The sequence below is a fragment of the Megalobrama amblycephala genome, linkage group LG16, assembly GCF_018812025.1.
Source record: "Megalobrama amblycephala isolate DHTTF-2021 linkage group LG16, ASM1881202v1, whole genome shotgun sequence".
Lineage (NCBI taxonomy): Eukaryota > Metazoa > Chordata > Actinopteri > Cypriniformes > Xenocyprididae > Megalobrama > Megalobrama amblycephala.
The window spans coordinates 34,393,797-34,414,717 of record NC_063059.1 but is presented as its reverse complement, the minus strand read 5'-3'; the positions used below and the strand labels follow the sequence as shown (position 1 = coordinate 34,414,717).

Below are 20,921 nucleotides of genomic sequence, written 5' to 3'. Positions count from 1 at the left end.
GATATTTGGTAACACATGTTAATCATTCTTTGTTTCATTCATTAATTTCTTTCTTATTAGTCATAAAACAACTGAAAGGAAATACCTTTACTTCCTTGGAAACAAAAACAATTCTCAGAGTGCCAAGAAAGCCTCCAACTTCATTCAAATAAAAAACAAACATTCTGACAGGCCTTCTTCCTCAGACTTCCTGAACATTTCCTTCTTCCTAAGGAATGCTTCCTCTCATTCTCCAAGTCTTTTTTTATCTATCACATCTGATTAAAGATCAGCACTTAAAGGAAAAAAGGAAGCAACAGTGTAAGAGTTAAAGATACTTAGTGTACTGCATATTCTAAGGTATTCCAGAACCCGGTTTCTGGGGGGGTCTTTCTCTGACGGCAACAGTGGAGAAAGGCTTCGGCTGGACCATTGTGAACTAACGCAAATAAATGTCCAACACCATCAGATAAGGATGCTAGGACAACTGCCAGACACCTATGAGAGGGCAAGAAGACCCCTAGTACCAAGCTCGGAAAGGACAGGAATTCTCAATGGTCCACAACAGTTTATTTTTCCATAACTCTGCCATGGAAACTCACATCTCTTTACTTTATTACACTTGTAACTTCCTTGTGTTGAAAACTCTACAAGTTATACATTATCTTACAAATCCTTCCGATTGGTCAGTTGACAAACTCCATAAAATGTACATATTTTTTTATTTACTCAACAATCCTTTTTGATTGTACTTTACTGTTAAGGTGAAACTTCTTAAGGCCCTGATATGCTTGTGAAGTTTTTTTTTTTTTTTTGCTCAGGGGTAGAAAGAAGTTCGAAATACCTTTTGCAGTGGTAAACTGTTAGCGAACATCCCAACTCCACCCAGTGTTTAGATGAATATGTAAATATTTGCTGCACACTTTCCTCTCAATAACAAAATAAACACACAACAAAAATGATAGAGTTAAATGGTTAGTTCACCCCAAATGAAAATTCTCATCCTCTTGTCATTCCAAACCTGTAAGACTTTTGTTTGTCTTCAGAACACAAATGAACATCTTTTTATAAAATCTGTTCATAAAGAGATCATAAATCTAATCCATATGAATTGAGTGGTTTAGTCCAAATTTTCTGAAGCAACTTGATCGCTTTATATGATGAACAGATTGAATTTAGGCTGATCAGCGAACATAAACAGAAGATCAACTGAACCTGCTTGATTCGTGAGAACAAAACCTCTTGCTGAAGCTCAAACATGCTGCTTAACACATGAAAACGAACCTCATTGGTTCTTGAAGAAGCTCAAACATGCTGTGTAACACATGAGAATGAACCTCATTGGTTCTCGCATGTCAAGCAAACATGCTTGAGCTTCCGTTTACCACAACTGATGTGTGTGTTGATGAATGTTTATATGTGAATAAAAGCCTAAATTCAATCTGTTCATCATATAAAGTGATCGTGTCTCTTCAGAAAAATTTGACTAAACCTCTCAATTCATATGCATTCATTTTACGATCTCTTTATGAACTTTTTGAAGTGTCAAAGTGGTAGTTGTATGTCAATGGAGGGACAGAAATCTCTCAGTTTTCATTAAATGATCTTCATTTGTGTTGTGAAAATCAAAACAAAACAAAAGTCTTACAAGTTTGGAATGACATTAGGGTGAGTAAATGATGACAGAATTTTCATTTTTGGGTGAACTATCCCTTTAAGTCATGTGTGTCCAAAACCCAAAACATATTTTGATGTGCCACGTGTGAGAACCCCTACAGGTGTCACATGTTGCCGCCCCTTCACACCAAAATCAAGACCCAAACAATGAAGTCTTTACTGAGACTCATTTGTTTGCAAGAAGCACAATCAAAGCACCACTTGTCATCCTGACTTGTTGACATCTTTTGAAACAAAACAATGCCATTAACATTATCAGAGGGTATTAAACAACGCAAGGTCGAATTACTTATTAGTTGCTGAAAATTCTTCCATACTTGTGTCATTCGCCCTTCTGAGTGAATGAACAGTGGGTAATTTACAGTAGGAGCTGGGTAACAGAGGTTAGAAAAAGGGCCACTGCTCTGCTTCAATAGACAAAAAGAGTGCTTCTGTCTTGCATGCTGGTGACTACATTTAGTTTGAAAGTGAGACTTTAAATTCTTGCATATGGAGTAACAAGGTTCTCTGTGTGTGTATCTGTCTGTGTGCAGAGTCAGACAGTCGTTCCATTCAGCTTTCACCTGGCAGCTGAAACTGTCATCGTTCCCAGTTAAAAAAAGAAAGTTTAAAAAAGTATCATAGTTAAAGGTGCTACAGAGGATCTTTTCGTCGACTGAGAAACCAAAGACTGTTAGTGAGTTTTTGAAATGAGCGCATGCGTAAGAACAACCCCCCTCCTTCACAGCTCATTTCGAGGGAACGCCTCCCAAAACTCGAGTGTTTACCACCGGCATTCGCTGTGTCGTGTTAGTGGATTCATTATGTCGGACTCACCGCAGGTAACTCATAATCTGCAGTTGTTACTCCTGTCTCCTGACAAAAACATTGCATGTGGCGCCTGTGGAGTGTGGAAAGTTACTGGAGCGCGCAGCCGCGCTCGTCTCTCACAAGGAACGTCATGGCAGTGATTGACAAGCCAGAGGGCCAATCGTTTACACGATGATCGCGTAAACGATTGGCTGATGTTTTTAAGGCCCTACCTCGTGCACAGATGATGTATATTAATATTACTTTCAGTGTACCTAATAAATAGTCTTTTATCAGTTAGTAAAGACAGTTTCAAGTAATATTGAAAAAATGTATAAAACAAAACATCCTCTGTAGCACCTTTAAAAGGAAACTATTGAAAAAAAAAAAGTTTGTCATGTCCGATTTGCTTAATGTGACAAAATGATATGGAAGAGTAGTGTAGTCAACAAACCTGGAACTACTTTACAGCTGTGAAATTTATCAACCAATCAGAATCAAGAATTCTGTATACAGTACAAAACAATTATAATCTAAAAGGTGTAAAGGTAATAGAATAATTGTTCTTTAATCTTTACTATAATTGGTTTATTTGAGTCTAATAAGAAAATTGAATATTCATACTCTTGGTTCCATTACTAAATTCCAAGGCAGATCTTTAAATCTCATTGTATCCAATCATACTATGGTAATAAGCCAATTTTAATTTAAAAGTTTGTTTTAGGCAAAGCTGAAACAATCAGTGTCACATGATCCTTCAAGAGTTAGTTCACCCAAAAATGAAAATTCTGTCATTAATTACTCACCCTCATGTCGTTCCACACCCTCACCCATCTTCGGAACACAAATTAAGATATTTTTGATAAAATCCGATGGCTCAGTGAGGCCTCCATTGCCAGCAAGACAATTAACACTTTCAGATGCCCAGAAAGCTACTAAAGACGAGAAGCGACATACTTTTTGTGCACCAAAAAAAACTTTATTCAACGATATCTAGTGATGGGCGATTTCGAAACACTGCTTCATGAAGCTTCGAAGCTTTACGAATCTTTTGTTTCAAATCAGTTGTTCGGAACAACTGTTTGAAACCTTTTGAACTTTCTAATTCAAACAACAGTTTGAATAGAAAGATTCAAACAAACTGTTTATTTGAAAAATAAATATTTTGTAACATCATAAATGTATTTACTGTACTTCTGATCAATTTAATGCATCCTTACTGACTAAAAGTATTCATTTCTTTCTTCTTCTGCTTCTTCTTTTTAAATATCTTACAGACCCCAAACTTTTATTATTTATGTTTTGGGCTGTGACTTGAATAAGATTTTGACACAACAACCAGAGTTGAGCTGAAGTACAATTGCTCTCATTCTCAATAAGGGTGGAGACTTCTAATTTAGCACCTTCCTGACCCACAAGACATTCTTTTGCCGTTTCTAAAGAGGCACTACTCTCTTGCTTGAGTCAACAATTTCCTCAGTATACCACATTGTTCTGAAAATGGATCCTAATTTGAAATCCAAGCTGGAAAATCATTTTATATGCACTACATTAAGCATCAGGCAGTTCCTCTGGACTCCTGATTAAAATAAAGAGTTTTAAAATAAGGCGACTAAGGTATGGAATGTGAGCTGTTAATGAGGCTTCACAGAACAGCACGCTATCCGAACATACAAGGGCTGGGTTTTTGACTTCCTTCCCAAACTCCCTGAGAATTGTTTTCCTTCCCCTCAAAGTATCAGTGTTCATGCATACACTAACAGGAAGCAGAGCTCAATTGATAGGGCTATTCAAACAAAATAAGTGTTAAAATCTGTTCATTCTTTGGATCAGCATTCACAATGATTCAGTTAATGCAACATTACCAGAAACCCTCTATGTCCTCCAAAAATGCACTGAGACAAGACTGCTAGGAGGTGCCAAAAATCAAAGCATGAGATGTTGTTCCTCAAGGCTTTCAGGGGGTTGAAATGTTGCCAACAAAGACACAGGACACTCAAGATGTCACAAAGGGAAGGACACACAAACAAAACTGAATTAAAGAGGAAAGTAATGCAGCAGTTTGGTCAACATGAAACACAAAAGGCCTAGTTTACTTTCTCTGCACACTCCCTTTTTCTTCTTCACCCTGTCCACAAAATGGCAGACTAGAACACTAATCTGTATTGATAACCAATACCACCCACCTTGAGGGCTTTGTCCTTAAGTTTGTTTGCATGTCAAATTCCATCGATTTAATACCTTCTCCACCTGTGTGACCATTGACTATAAAGTCAACAAGCAATATTAGCACAGGTGGGAAAGATTCTTCTGCATTATAGTGTCAGTTTCCCCAACAAATCAAGCACTTGGGACACATTTGATATAGATGACGAAGCTTCAAAAAACAACAACAACAAAAAAACATCTAGATTAAACAACATTTCTTGCTGGTGATAATGATAATGTAGCAAGTAGTATTTTTCTATCCGGCAATACACCCGTCAATGATGCAATGATGTTTTCATACTTTGGGAGAATAAAGCAATAAATGCCTGAATGATGAAAAAACAACAACAATTATGTGGACCAAACAACAGGCATATGCATATACATAAAAAATAATGGTCAATGTAATCATGGTAATGATATCATAGAGACTAGAGCTGCACGATTAATCATTAAAAGATTGCAATCTCGATTCAAACACCCACGCGATCTCATTCCTAAATGAAAATGATTCTCCTGTGTCTATAAAACCTTTGACAAACTCACACAAGAACATTCAAACCTGTGTTCACGCTGCTGCCATGTATAGGTATGAGAAACAGCTTCACAAATGGTCTTTTCAACCACACGGTATTGTTATATCTGTGTTATAAATATTCTTATCACAGAAGTACTGGGATAAAAGTTTATAGTTAGGATATAAACATGTCTACAAAAACATTCAAAACAGAGCAAATCACCTTTTGACAGTAACTCGGCGCTTCAAATAATGATGGTATCGATTACATCGTCACGCCAATAGGTGGCGACAAGTGATGTATTTGAAATATGTATTTGTCATTGAATCATTCATTCAAGAGATTTGTTAAAAAACATCAGTTTTTTTTTTTTTTACTGGATTCATCCAGTAATGAAACAGTAGTGAAGTATTTATGAGTCATTGAATCATTCATTCACACTGATTTTTTAAATAATTCATTCAGATTAATCAAACATTTTAAATAGATTGCAGCAATTAAAATTTTGCCAGAACCTTTATTGCATTAATATTAATATACCTTTTATTAAACTACATGTTGTTTTTTTATATGTCTGTTCAGAATCGTGGAAGAATTGTGATCTCTATTTGAAACGAAAAAATCGTTATTCTCAATTTATCCAGAATCGTGCAGCTCTAAATGAGACCCTCATGAATGTCAGGGGTCAATAGGTCAATCGGTCAATAAAAAAAAAAAAAAAAATTACATTTTTCTGATAAGGTAAGAATGTTTGTTCAGGCTGTAAAATGTTGTGACTCGTGCAAAACATTATAATATTTATGAATTAATAATTCATGATATTTGAAAAGTACTTTTTAACTTTAAAAAAAATATATTTTATAACTTATATTTTTACTTTAGTTAGTTTAGTTTACCCAAAAATGAAAATTCTGTAATTAATTACTCACCCTCATGTCGTTCCAAACCTGAAAGACCTTCATTCATCTTCAGAACACAAATTAAGATATTTTTGATAAAATCCGAGAGGTATATGACTCGTCCATAGACAGCAATATAACCACCACTTTCAAGGTCCAAAAAGATACTAAAGACATCGTTAAAACATAAACCTTAATTTTATGAAGTGACGAGAATACTTTTTGTGCGCAAAAACAAAACAAAAATACATCAACTGCGTAAAAGAATGACAGGGAAGAAGAAAAATGGTTGAATAAAGTAAGTTGTTATTTTTGTTTTGTTTTGTTCATCCGGTGGTGTGGAACGACATGAGGGTGAGTAATTAATGACAGAATTTTCATTTTTGGGTGAACTAACTCTTTAAAAATATTAAATTTATAATATTTAAAAAATGGCATGCATTTTTAAATTGTTTTATTGTTGGCACTCTTATTTCATTGACCCATATCACATTATCTCAAATGGTGGTATTATAGGGCACATTCACCAAAGCCTGTTCCTCTCAGAAGTTCAACAGGAAAGCCTTATAAGGCTGCTGAATAATCATTGCAAGTTCTACAATATGTACAATAAACTGCCCTGTCATACAAAACCATAGACTAGGGCTCTCATGGGGTAGCATGCGGTCATATTTACAATAGAAATATAATGTAGCAGAACTCTGCAGGAGCATAAGGACCCCACGCCCTTCATGTCTCTGTGATTACCTCATACATCAACAGCTAAAGAGAACATAGCTGAGGCCTCATCAACATCACAGCGCACGGACTGCGTTCCTGCCCGGTAGCCCTCGTTAAAAACTTCCACAGCGACTAACAATTACAAAGACAGCATGGAAGATCATTGCACATAAAATGCTCTCTTTGTTCCAATGCCCAGACAGAGCGGGCTCTCAGCGCTGAGAGAACAGATGGATTTGGTTCTGTAAGGAAACTAGAGGACGTTCAGCACCAGTCCCATAAGTGAAAGTGGAAACCGCACTGATCTGATATCATTGTGTAAGCAATGCAACTAACAATACTGACTGTGGTCATGCAACCACAATAATGGGAAATTAAAATCAAAGAATGAATATTATGTTATGAATTTATTCAAAATGACAATTTGACAAACCCAATTTATGCACAGTCATGCCGGTCTTCGTTCTCTATAATATGATATTTTTTATCCCTGCAAAAAACACATGCCAAATTCTTACAATATTAAAATATATTTTTAATTTTTAATTAAAAAAAAAAATAATAATAAATATTTTTAAGGTAAAAAGTTTTTTATCAATTATTAATTCATCATATCCCATAACATTTTTTGATTACAATCTTTAAAAATTAAAACATATGCACAGATGAATTACATTTAGAAAAATAATGTTAATAGTAGATAATAGTAGATAATAGTAGCCAACTTAAAATTAAATGATTTTTAAAATAACTACTGACCACATATGACTGTTAGTTGCGGACAATAATATATTTTTTCTTTTATATAATACTAATTAAAGATGCTAAACTACTCCATACATTTTTTTACTTAATAATTTATTTTAATGAGGCATTTTTCTCCATTTTTCTTTGTTTTTATTTCAATTCAGAAGATAAAAACATGCTCATCATTGAAGAAGTCACTATTTAAATTAATATATATATGGAAAAAGAGCATCAGGTCACTATGGAAGCTTTTTTCCACAACTGAATAAAAAAAAAAAAGGTAATTGCGACTTTTTATCTCACAATTCTGACATTTTTTCTTGCAATTGCGAGTTTACATTTTGCAATTCTGATTTTTTCTCAGAATTGCGTGATATAAACTTGCAATTGTGAGTTATAAAGTCACAATTGCACGTTATAAAGTCAGAATTGTGAGATATAAACTCACAATTGCGAGTTATAAAGTCAGAATTGCGAGTTATAAAGTCAGAATTACATGTTATAATGTCACAATTGTGTGTTATAAAGTCAGAATTGCGAGATATAAACTCACAATTGTGAGTTATAAAGTCAGAATTGCGAGTTACAAAGTCAGAATTGCGAGATATAAACTCACAATTGCGAGATATAAAGTCAGAATTGCGAGATATAAAGTCAGAATTGCAGGTTATAAAGTCACAATTGCGAGATATAAAGTCACAATTGCGAGATATAAAGTCAGAATTGTGAGTTATAAAGTCAGAATTATGTGTTACAAAGTCACAATTGCGAGTTATAAAGTCAGAATTGCGAGATATAAAGTCACAATTGCGAGTTATAAAGTCAGAATTGCGAGTTATAAAGTCAGAATTGCGAGATATAAAGTCAGAATTGCGAATTATAAAGTCAGAATTGCGAGTTATAAAGTCAGAATTGAGAGTTATAAAGTCAGAATTGCGAGTTATAAAGTCAGAATTATGTGTTATAAAGTCACAATTGTGAGTTATAAAGTCAGAATTGCGAGATATAAACTCACAATTGCGAGTTATAAAGTCAGAATTGCGAGATATAAAGTCACAATTGCGAGTTATAAAGTCAGAATTGCGAGTTATAAAGTCAGAATTATGTGTTATAAAGTCACAATTGTGAGTTATAAAGTCAGAATTGCGAGATATAAAGTCACAATTGCGAGTTATAAAGTCAGAATTGCGAGATATAAAGTCAGAATTATGTGTTATAAAGTCAGAATTGCGAGATATAAAGTCAGAATTGCGAGATATAAAGTCACAATTGCGAGTTATAAAGTCAGAATTGCGAGATATAAAGTCACAATTGCGAGTTATAAAGTCAGAATTGCGAGATATAAAGTCACAATTGCGAGTTATAAAGTCAGAATTGCGAGATATAAAGTCAGAATTGTGAGTTATAAAGTCAGAATTGCGTGATATAAAGTCAGAATTGCGTGATATAAAGTCAGAATTATGTGTTATAAAGTCAGAATTGCGAGTTATAAAGTCAGAATTGCGAGATATAAAGTCACAATTGCGAGTTATAAAGTCAGAATTGCGAGATATAAACTCACAATTGCGAGTTATAAAGTCAGAATTGCGAGATATAAAGTCACAATTGCGAGTTATAAAGTCAGAATTGCGAGATATAAAGTCAGAATTGCGAGTTATAAAGTCAGAATTGCAAGTTATAAAGTCAGAATTGCGAGATATAAAGTCAGAATTGCGAGATATAAAGTCAGAATTATGTGTTATAAAGTCACAATTGCGAGTTATAAAGTCACAATTGCGAGATATAAAGTCACAATTGCGAGATATAAAGTCAGAATTGCGAGTTACAAAGTCAGAATTGCGAGATATAAACTCACAATTGTGAGTTATAAAGTCAGAATTGCGAGTTACAAAGTCACAATTGTGAGATATAAAGTCACAATTGCAGGTTATAAAGTCACAATTGCGAGATATAAAGTCACAATTGCGAGATATAAAGTCAGAATTGTGAGTTATAAAGTCAGAATTGCGAGATATAAACTCACAATTGCGAGTTATAAAGTCAGAATTGCGAGTTACAAAGTCACAATTGTGAGATATAAACTCACAATTGTGAGTTATAAAGTCAGAATTGCGAGATATAAAGTCACAATTGCAGGTTATAAAGTCAGAATTGCGAGATATAAAGTCAGAATTGCGAGTTATAAAGTCACAATTGCGAGTTATAAAGTCAGAATTGCGAGTTATAAAGTCAGAATTGCGAGATATAAACTCACAATTGCGAGTTATAAAGTCAGAATTGCGAGATATAAAGTCAGAATTGCGAGTTATAAAGTCTCAATTGCGAGTTATAAAGTCAGAATTGCGAGATATAAACTCACAATTGCGAGTTATAAAGTCAGAATTGCGAGATATAAAGTCACAATTGCGAGTTATAAAGTCAGAATTGCGAGATATAAAGTCAGAATTGCGAGTTATAAAGTCAGAATTGCGAGATATAAAGTCAGAATTGCGAGTTATAAAGTCAGAATTGCGAGTTATAAAGTCAGAATTGAGAGTTATAAAGTCAGAATTATGTGTTATAAAGTCACAATTGTGAGTTATAAAGTCACAATTGCGAGATATAAAGTCACAATTGCGAGTTATAAAGTCAGAATTGCGAGATATAAAGTCACAATTGCAGGTTATAAAGTCACAATTGCGAGATATAAAGTCACAATTGCAAGATATAAAGTCAGAATTTTGAGTTATAAAGTCAGAATTATGTGTTATAAAGTCAGAATTGCGAGTTATAAAGTCAGAATTGCGAGATATAAAGTCACAATTGCGAGTTATAAAGTCAGAATTGCGAGATATAAAGTCAGAATTGCGAGTTATAAAGTCAGAATTGCGAGTTATAAAGTCACAATTGCGAGTTATAAAGTCAGAATTGCGAGTTATAAAGTCAGAATTGCGAGTTATAAAGTCAGAATTGCGAGATATAAAGTCTCAATTGCGAGTTATAAAGTCAGAATTGCGAGATATAAACTCACAATTGCGAGTTATAAAGTCAGAATTGCGAGATATAAAGTCAGAATTGCGAGTTATAAAGTCAGAATTGCGAGATATAAAGTCAGAATTGCGAGTTATAAAGTCAGAATTGCGAGATATAAAGTCAGAATTGCGAGTTATAAAGTCAGAATTGCGAGTTATAAAGTCAGAATTGCGAGTTATAGTCAGAATTATGTGTTATAAAGTCACAATTGCGAGTTATAAAGTCAGAATTATGTGTTATAAAGTCACAATTGCGAGTTATAAAGTCAGAATTGCGAGATATAAAGTCACAATTGCGAGTTATAAAGTCAGAATTGCGAGATATAAAGTCACAATTGCGAGTTATAAAGTCAGAATTGCGAGATATAAAGTCACAATTGCGAGTTATAAAGTCAGAATTGCGAGATATAAAGTCAGAATTGTGAGTTATAAAGTCAGAATTGCGTGATATAAAGTCAGAATTGCGTGATAAAGTCAGAATTATGTGTTATAAAGTCAGAATTGCGAGTTATAAAGTCAGAATTGCGAGATATAAAGTCACAATTGCGAGTTATAAAGTCAGAATTGCGAGATATAAACTTACAATTGCGAGTTATAAAGTCAGAATTGCGAGATATAAAGTCACAATTGCGAGTTATAAAGTCAGAATTGCGAGATATAAAGTCAGAATTGCGAGTTATAAAGTCAGAATTGCAAGTTATAAAGTCAGAATTGCGAGATATAAAGTCAGAATTGCGAGATATAAAGTCAGAATTATGTGTTATAAAGTCACAATTGCGAGATATAAAGTCACAATTGCGAGATATAAAGTCAGAATTGCGAGTTACAAAGTCAGAATTGCGAGATATAAACTCACAATTGTGAGTTATAAAGTCAGAATTGCGAGTTACAAAGTCACAATTGTGAGATATAAAGTCACAATTGCAGGTTATAAAGTCACAATTGCAAGATATAAAGTCACAATTGCGAGATATAAAGTCAGAATTGTGAGTTATAAAGTCAGAATTGCGAGATATAAACTCACAATTGCGAGTTATAAAGTCAGAATTGCGAGTTACAAAGTCACAATTGTGAGATATAAACTCACAATTGTGAGTTATAAAGTCAGAATTGCGAGATATAAAGTCACAATTGCAGGTTATAAAGTCAGAATTGCGAGATATAAAGTCAGAATTGCGAGTTATAAAGTCACAATTGCGAGTTATAAAGTCAGAATTGCGAGTTATAAAGTCAGAATTGCGAGATATAAACTCACAATTGCGAGTTATAAAGTCAGAATTGCGAGATATAAAGTCAGAATTGCGAGTTATAAAGTCTCAATTGCGAGTTATAAAGTCAGAATTGCGAGATATAAACTCACAATTGCGAGTTATAAAGTCAGAATTGCAAGATATAAAGTCACAATTGCGAGTTATAAAGTCAGAATTGCGAGATATAAAGTCAGAATTGCGAGTTATAAAGTCAGAATTGCGAGATATAAAGTCAGAATTGCGAGTTATAAAGTCAGAATTGCGAGTTATAAAGTCAGAATTGAGAGTTATAAAGTCAGAATTATGTGTTATAAAGTCACAATTGTGAGTTATAAAGTCACAATTGCGAGATATAAAGTCACAATTGCGAGTTATAAAGTCAGAATTGCGAGATATAAAGTCACAATTGCAGGTTATAAAGTCACAATTGCGAGATATAAAGTCACAATTGCAAGATATAAAGTCAGAATTTTGAGTTATAAAGTCAGAATTATGTGTTATAAAGTCAGAATTGCGAGTTATAAAGTCAGAATTGCGAGATATAAAGTCACAATTGCGAGTTATAAAGTCAGAATTGCGAGATATAAAGTCACAATTGCGAGTTATAAAGTCAGAATTGCGAGTTATAAAGTCACAATTGCGAGTTATAAAGTCAGAATTGCGAGATATAAAGTCAGAATTGCGAGTTATAAAGTCAGAATTGCGAGTTATAAAGTCAGAATTGCGAGATATAAAGTCTCAATTGCGAGTTATAAAGTCAGAATTGCGAGATATAAACTCACAATTGCGAGTTATAAAGTCAGAATTGCGAGATATAAAGTCAGAATTGCGAGTTATAAAGTCAGAATTGCGAGATATAAAGTCAGAATTGCGAGTTATAAAGTCAGAATTGCGAGATATAAAGTCAGAATTGCGAGTTATAAAGTCAGAATTGCGAGTTATAAAGTCAGAATTGCGAGTTATAGTCAGAATTATGTGTTATAAAGTCACAATTGCGAGTTATAAAGTCACAATTGCGAGATATAAAGTCACAATTGCGAGTTATAAAGTCAGAATTGCGAGATATAAAGTCACAATTGCAGGTTATAAAGTCACAATTGCGTGTTATAAAGACACAATTGCAAGATATAAACACAATTGCGAGTTATAAAGTCAGAATTGCAAAATATAAACACAACTGCGAGTTATAAAGTCAGAATTGCGAGATATAAACTTGCAATTGCGAGTTATCAAGTCACAATTGTAAGATATAAACACGATTGCGAGTTATAAAGTCAGAACTGCATGTTATAGTCACAATTGTGAGATATAAAGTCAGAATTGCGAGATATAAACTCACAATTGCGAGATATAAAGTCAGAATTACGTGTTATAAAGTCACAATTGCGAGTTATAAAGTCAGAATTGCGAGTTATAAAGTCAGAATTGCGAGATATAAATTCACAATTGCGAGTTATAAAGTCCAATGCTAAGGGGGAAAAAAGACTTGACTTTTTACTCAGAATTGTGAGTTTATATCTTGCAATTCTGACTTTATAACATGCAATTGCGACTTTATATCACACAATTCTGAAAAAAAGTCAGAATTGTGAGATAAAAAGTTGCAATTATCCTTTTTTTTTTTTATTCAGTGGTGGAAACAAGCTTCCATAGGTCACTGACTTAACTCTTGCTGGACAGAAAACTACAAAAGCGATAAATCATACCTGCTACATCATCATATTCACCAGCAATAAATGTTCAGCGTGATGTTCTGATGGTTGAGAAGCTATAGTTAAGAGCTAGTGGCGAGCTAGTTAAGAAGCCTGATAGGGAGACCAGCATCCAAAACACAACATATGCTGGTAATCAGTCATTCTGCTCTTTTCAACAAAGTAAATACACCCATAACAAGGAACAGCACTTTCCCAGGGCTGAAGGTTACTGCATTACATAGTTTAATGGAGAGAAGCCCAGTTACAGAGTCTCTGATTATCACATATTTCCAAGATGGAAGACATTCACAGCAAAATGTTTCTCTGCGGTCATGGCTATCTGTGCTGCCTCAGCTCACAATAAAGTCTAACAGTCATTTCCTGATGGACCTCCTTCAAAAGAATATTTTAATGTGATTGTCAGATTTCAGCCTGCAGTTATGTAGGCTAAGTGAGATTAAATTGAAGTACAAAGATGGGCTGGATGATGCGGTGCACATAATAAAGAGTCTAAATTGGCCTATGAAAGTAAGCATGCCTTCTAGATCGCTATTGACATACATTGGTCATTTCTATGCAATATACAAAGCAGCCAAACTTAAGTATCTTTTCGAGAGGCAAGCCAACAAAAAACAATTAGCCTAAATCACACTCTGGCTTATCCATTTAGCATGCAGCAATGAAATAACACAGGCTAACCTATATTTTCGTGATGCATCACCTGCATGATGAAGGAGCTGAGCTTGCATTGCTTTCACCTTGGTCTAATTTGCCCGGTCAGGGTGACATTTGCTGACTGCATTTCCATAACATAGATCTCACTCAATCTACAGCAGCGAGGCTATCACAGACACCCTGTGTGTGCGCTCTGTCCTTACGTGACCCTGGATTAGCCTGCATGTCATTTGCCGATAGTGACTGCAGTCAATGGCCTGTCTATTAAATGTATACTTGAAATGACCCTATGAAATCACTTTGCAAAATACAGAAAAACACATGAGATAAACTGCTGATTTGAAAAAGCCTCAAGTCTCATTCTCTCTTTAAATTACATACACGTTAGATTTATGATACATGCATGAAAAGATATTTATCGGTTAAAAGGATTCATCTACCCAGGCCAAAATGCTATCCTGCTGATATATAATTAATACAATTCAATATATACACACACAACAATTCTTTCTGGTTCTTGAAAATGATTGGCTGATAGTCGTGTAATATTCTTGTGATAACAGCACTCCTACCTTTTCAACGTTTGTATCACTCCGCTTGAAGTGACTGTCATGGCGGCCGAGCAAATTCAACGATTTTTTTTTTTTTTTTTACAAATACTACACTTGTTGTACCACAAACTGTAGTTTTAAGAGTTTTTTAGTAGTTGTTTAGACCTGAAATATGTGAATCATATTCAATCATAGCACCTATTTTACAATTTGTTTAGACGTTTTCGGAGATGCAAGCTCCAGGCCATCGGTGGACGTTCAGTGCTCGTGTACCCGCTGAGAACAGCTTCATTTCGGCCAGTGCTTCGCTGGCTCTTATAGTGGTTAAACATGAGATATAATTTATTTTGGGTACATAAAATGGGCAATCTTTGGTCTTATTAATCTATCACTTGTTCCAGAGCAAATCAAATTAATGTTCGATTATCGCTATGTTAAAATTAATAATTTAATATTAAGGCTATATTTAACTTACATCCTGTAGAGCACTGCTTTTGTACGTTTGACTAAATTGTACAATTGTGTTTATTTCCTATTGTCATTTATAATTGCTATTGTTGTTAATTTAAATATTGTTGTTCAATAAATATTATTTTTTATAAATAATATGTTGTATTTGGTATTGAGAAAGGGTCCATTAGTGCGTAGTATGGATCAAGTGAAAGTTACATTAATACGCAATTAGATGGTGGCAAACTACAAGTGAACGAGTCAGTCACAAGAGACTTTTAAATTGAAAGGGACTTTTGTAAAAAAAAAAGAAAAAAGGATGTTTTGGCGATGTTATGAAAAATTCCTGTAAAAAGGAATATATAATTATATAAAATTGTTTAAATTAAAAGAACAAGTATCGTACTTATTTAATTTTATTCTACTCCAATACTTATATTTCTTTAGATTTTTATAAATGTAATAAATTAAAATGAATTAATTTAATAATATATATATATATATATATATATATATATATATATATATATATATATATATATATATACAGTACAGTCCAAAAGTTTGGAACCACTAAGATTTTTAATGTTTTTAAAAGAAGTTTCGTCTGCTCACCAAGGCTACATTTATTTAATTAAAAATACAGTAAAAACAGTAATATTGTGAAATATTATTACAATTTAAAATAACTGTTTTCTATTTGAATATATTTCACAAAGTAATTTATTCCTGTGATGGCAAAGCTGAATTTTCAGCATCATTACTCCAGTCTTCAGTGTCACATGATCCTTCAGAAATCATTCTAATATGCTGATCTGCTGCTCAAGAAACATTTAATGTGTACAATTGTACAAAATATTTGTGTACAATATTTTTTTTCAGGATTATTTGATGAATAGAAAGAACAGTGTTTATCTGAAATCTAATCTTTTGTAACATTATAAATGTCTTTACTGCCACTTTTGATTGATTTAATGCATCCTTGCTGAATAAAAGTACTCATTTCTTTAATTTCTTTTCAAAAAAATAAAAATAAAAATTCTTACTGACCCCAAACTTTTGAACGGTAGTGTATAATGCTACAGAAGCTTTGTATTTCAGATAAATGCTGTTCTTTTGAACTTTCTATTCATCAAGGAATCCTGAAAAAAAAAAGTACACAACTGTTTTCAACATTGAAAATAATCATAAATGTTTATTGAGCAGCAAATCAGCATATTAGAATGATTTCTGAAGGATCATGTGACACTGAAGACTGGAGTAACGATGCTGAAAATTCAGCTTTGCATCACAGGAATAAATTACTTTGTCAAATATATTTAAATAGTACACAGTTATTTTAAATTGTAATAATATTTCACAATATTACTGTTTTTTACTGTATTTTTAATTAAATAAATGTAGCCTTGGTGAGCAGACGAAACTTCTTTTAAAAACATTAAAAATCTTAGTGGTTCCAAACTTTTGGACTGTACTGTATATATATATATATATATATATATATATATATATATATATATATATATTAAAGGTGTAGTAAGCGATTTCTGACACTGTTGATATTTGAAATCAACCCAAACAACCACACCCCTCCCTTCATTGCTCCACCCCCAAAATGCATGAACATGCAATGCAATAGTAGATGTTTCTTTAGTATAGCTGAAGCGAAGCTAAATAATGTTTTGTGAAAAATAAAGCAAAGATGACCAACGAACTACAAGGAAGAACAAAAAATGAACATACGGTACAAAGAGTATGCATATAAGAGTTTGTTGTTAGTCGCTAGCAAACAATGACACTCAAAACTGTCCTGTTACTACAGATAACATTACAACAACAGCATATCTTCGTTCTTTGAAACAGCAAAACCAATGTTACTCACGTATGGAGCGGAAACAATGCAACCTTGATGTCTGTTTTCAGGCCTTCCCGCGTTGGTCTCTCCTGCCCTGGAAAGCTTTTCTAATATTAGCACGAGTCCTAAAGCTCTTGCCTATCCCTTCATATCCCTCTGAACTTTTCTCTTTTGTAATGTCTCTCAGCCATCTCCCTTTCTACAGTCTTTCTTCAAACCTCCCTCTCTCTCTCCTCCCCCATCATGAGTGGACACGCCCCCTACTGCTGATTGGCTACAAGTGCATTATAGTGCTCGGTCCAATCCATCCACTTCCAACAGCGTTTCTCAGAAATCACTTACTGCACCTTTAAGTCAGCATTTCTACTGTCTGACCTGCAGAAAGCCAACATTAGCATCTAGTCTGTCAAAGCGAACTACCATGACCCATGACCTAACCCTACCATTTTGCAATGCTTTATTTATGCTAAAAGTTGCTTGCTGCATCCATTTTTCCACCCTTCTCATTGGGCTACAAACGACATGATTATAGTCATTCTGTGTAACATACAGTACCACTTCCTCTTGCAGTGTTTTTCTAAGGGGCAGGCAGAGACTTTCTCCTATTTTAACCTAATATTTAAGGAAACAAAAGTGGAAGGTACCACTGGCAGAGCGCCAAATAACAGGTCAATACTTCCAGACTCTGCGGCTTCAGTCCTTTTCCTCTCAGGCACTAAAGTATGCCCTCCACCCCCTTGCCTAAACACACCCAACCTTTCACTTGTTCTTCACCATTTACTCAAACACTTTACAACCATTCCATTCTGGTTCATCATTCTGAGTGTTTCAGCATAACTTACATGAAACAGAATCTGAACATAGAAGTTGTGTCCCAAATGACCTACTCTTGACTCTTCCATCAAGTGTATGAATTTGAGAAGGTTACTTTGTCATCCAGGAGTCTGATAGCTCCTACCCTTCCACTACCTAAGGAAAGCTGCAACAGTTGAGTGCAAGAAGTGTTTAACATGCGTTTTTTGGTTAATTACATGCATCATCCACGTATTTGAAGTGTGCTTTTTCTTTTTGGACTTTTTAAGTGTGAACAAACTACTCCCACTACTTACAAAATGACATAGAATAGTGCATAAGTGAACAAACTGGGGCTGTGTCCAAAATCGCCCCCTATGCCCTTAAATAGGGCACTATTTAAGGGGACAGACGTTTGTAGTGGTGTCCAAAACAATAGTGGACATTATCAAATGCACTCAATGCACCGCAATAACGAGTGTACAACCGATGTAAATAATTATAAAAATATAATTATTAAACAGCAAGCACAAACTATGCAAAAGCAGCAGCCCTTCCAGCACCCTCAGTGTCCGAATCCGCTCACTTGTTTTCATTCACTCCCTCAAGTGAACTATATTAGTGGACTAAAGTAGTTCAATTCAATTCACATTTATTTGTATAGCGCTTTTCACGATACATATCATTCAAAGCAGCTTTACAGAGAATGCATGTCAACATTACAATTTAAAGAATGCAGTTAGCAAATAATGTAATAATTTAGGCAATTAATTTACAATCACTGTTAGCAGTTTAACTGAACGTAGAAGCAATGAGCTCCTGGAAAAATGAATTACATATTAACAATAATTAGGATATATAGAAAAAATATCCTAAAGTAGTGAATAGTGAATGAGAGCATAGGGGGCGATTTCAGACACAGCCTGGGATTCACCTAGTAAGTTTTTTTATGTTTAGTTCTCTATAATAGGCTATTGAATCTTTATACTGACACCTAATACCAGCCTGGATGCATTAAGTTTGTTTACTAACTGCTACTTCACAACTGTGTTTGGACATTTATTTGGATATCAATATGACAGTGATATTTTTTTCCAAAAAGGAAAAATTCTATTAATTTAAAACAAAATCTGTAAAACATTTTACAAGCCAAAAATTACTAAATGCATCTTTAAAGTAATTTAAAGCCATGTTGCTATTAATTAAAAGTCTAATAATGTGAAATATTTGCAATATAAAGGTAGAAAAACTATAAACTGATTTTGTACATCATACATAAAACTCACAAAACTGTTTTGTAAAAGGATTCTACACAGTAATATTAAATTATAAGAAAATAAATCATGCAAATGAAAGTGTATTAAATATAATAATATAGGCAGTACTTGGACTTTGCTTGTGTAAGTTTCACCAACCTGAGCATATCTTAAGGTTAAATAAAAAAATGAACAGCTTATTGTTAGTTTAATAACAGTTCATTTTAACTTTAACAGCTAACGGAACATTTTTACACAGGGCACACAAGAGCAGCCATCCGATCCCAGCTCGCTAGGTACGTTAACTTTAAGGTAAGTCCAATTCAAGATGACTTGTTATCATCCTGGAAAAGATAAAGTACCCACCGGTGCAGACGCTCAACAGAAGTACGAGGAAAGGTAGTAGCCCACTGCAAAACGTGCTATTCCCAAAGATGTGTCTTACTTCCTCTGCCATGGTTTCTGACTGCAGTAGTGAGTTCCTCCTTGTTGAATCAACTCGGGTGTCTGTCTGATCCACAGCAGCCGAACCGCGCGTGGGCGGTACCTTCAGTCCAGCAGCGGTTTCCGACTAAAAATACACCCGTCAAAAAAGCAGAGCTTTGCGATGCAGTTAGCATTTGCATTCGGTCAGAGAAACTGATTGATGGAATTATAATAGTAACATCTTTGCATTAATGGAGAAAATAACGCTGCGCAAAGTCAAAAGCGAAAGAGTGTCCCGGGATATTTAAAGCTCATTTAAAGGTATAGTTCACCCAAAAATGAAAACTCTGTTATCATTTACTTACCCTAAAGTTGTTCCAAACCTGTATGAACTTCTTTCTTCTGCTGAACACAAAAGAAGATATTTGGAAGAATGTCGGTAACCAAACAGTTGATGGACCCCATTCACTTCCATAGTATTTTTTTCTCTCAATTTGAGGGTGGGTAAATGATGACAGAATTTTCATTTTTTTTTGGGTGAACTATCCTTTTAATCCATAAAGATATTTAATAGGCTCACATATGCTGTTTATTCAAATTGTCTAAACTGCGAATTCCTCAACTTAATTGGCTAAAATCTTCCTCGTAACATTACAAAACTAGACATATTGGAATGGCTTGGCTCAATGGGGTGCTGGGAGATGTTGCCCAGTTCACTCAGATTAAAGAGTGAGCCATGCTGGGCATGCTTTCCATGATCCTTGTGTTTTATTTATGTCTTCCCAAGAGTGATAAATCCCCAGCTGAGTGGTGCCATTTACACCAATCAATCATTTTTAGTGGTCCTCTTCTGAATGTATGTAACTCCTCTAATACAACAAGACTTCTGGAACTTGATGCATGTACAAATATTTTCGTGGAATTCATGAATCATGGAGAAGAGAGAACATCGAATTTTCTTACATTTTAAGAATTATTTTCTAACTTTGTAAAGATCTGCAGAACATTATATAATGTAGCATTGATGGATTGTTTTAATGGTCGTTATTATAAAGTGTTAGAAGTTTGTAGAGGTCAAAAACTCAAATACAGGTGTCAAATAAAAAGATCAGCTTTCATAGCTCTCTTTGCACCTGATAATTCTGTTATCATCTGTGAAACACAAAATATAAGTGCAATATAAGTGAATAACTGAGGCTTCCATTCTGCATAACATCTAGTTTTGTGTACAAAATAAGAAAAAAAGTCATATTTACTGTCCCTTCAACATGCTTTTTACAGTTAATAACTGAAAGACTTCTGTATTGTAATTAGACTAAAATAATAAACAATGTTTATTTCTGACATCATTCTCCCAACATTTTTTCCCTATAATAAAGCATGCCATCGCCCTCTGTTGGTTAAAATTGTGAACTTCTACATGA

General features: G+C 34.1%; 1 protein-coding gene across 1 annotated transcript in view; it reads right to left on the bottom strand.

Annotated features, from left to right (window-relative positions):
- nectin3a (nectin cell adhesion molecule 3a) overlaps positions 1-19,784 on the bottom strand; it is a 53,654-nt gene extending 33,870 nt beyond the window's left edge. The window contains 1 exon segment of the mRNA XM_048161464.1: positions 19,438-19,784. Within this exon segment, the coding sequence (XP_048017421.1) occupies positions 19,438-19,528 (91 nt within the window). The 5' untranslated portion in view covers positions 19,529-19,784.
- Positions 19,785-20,921: the final 1,137 nt, after the last annotated feature.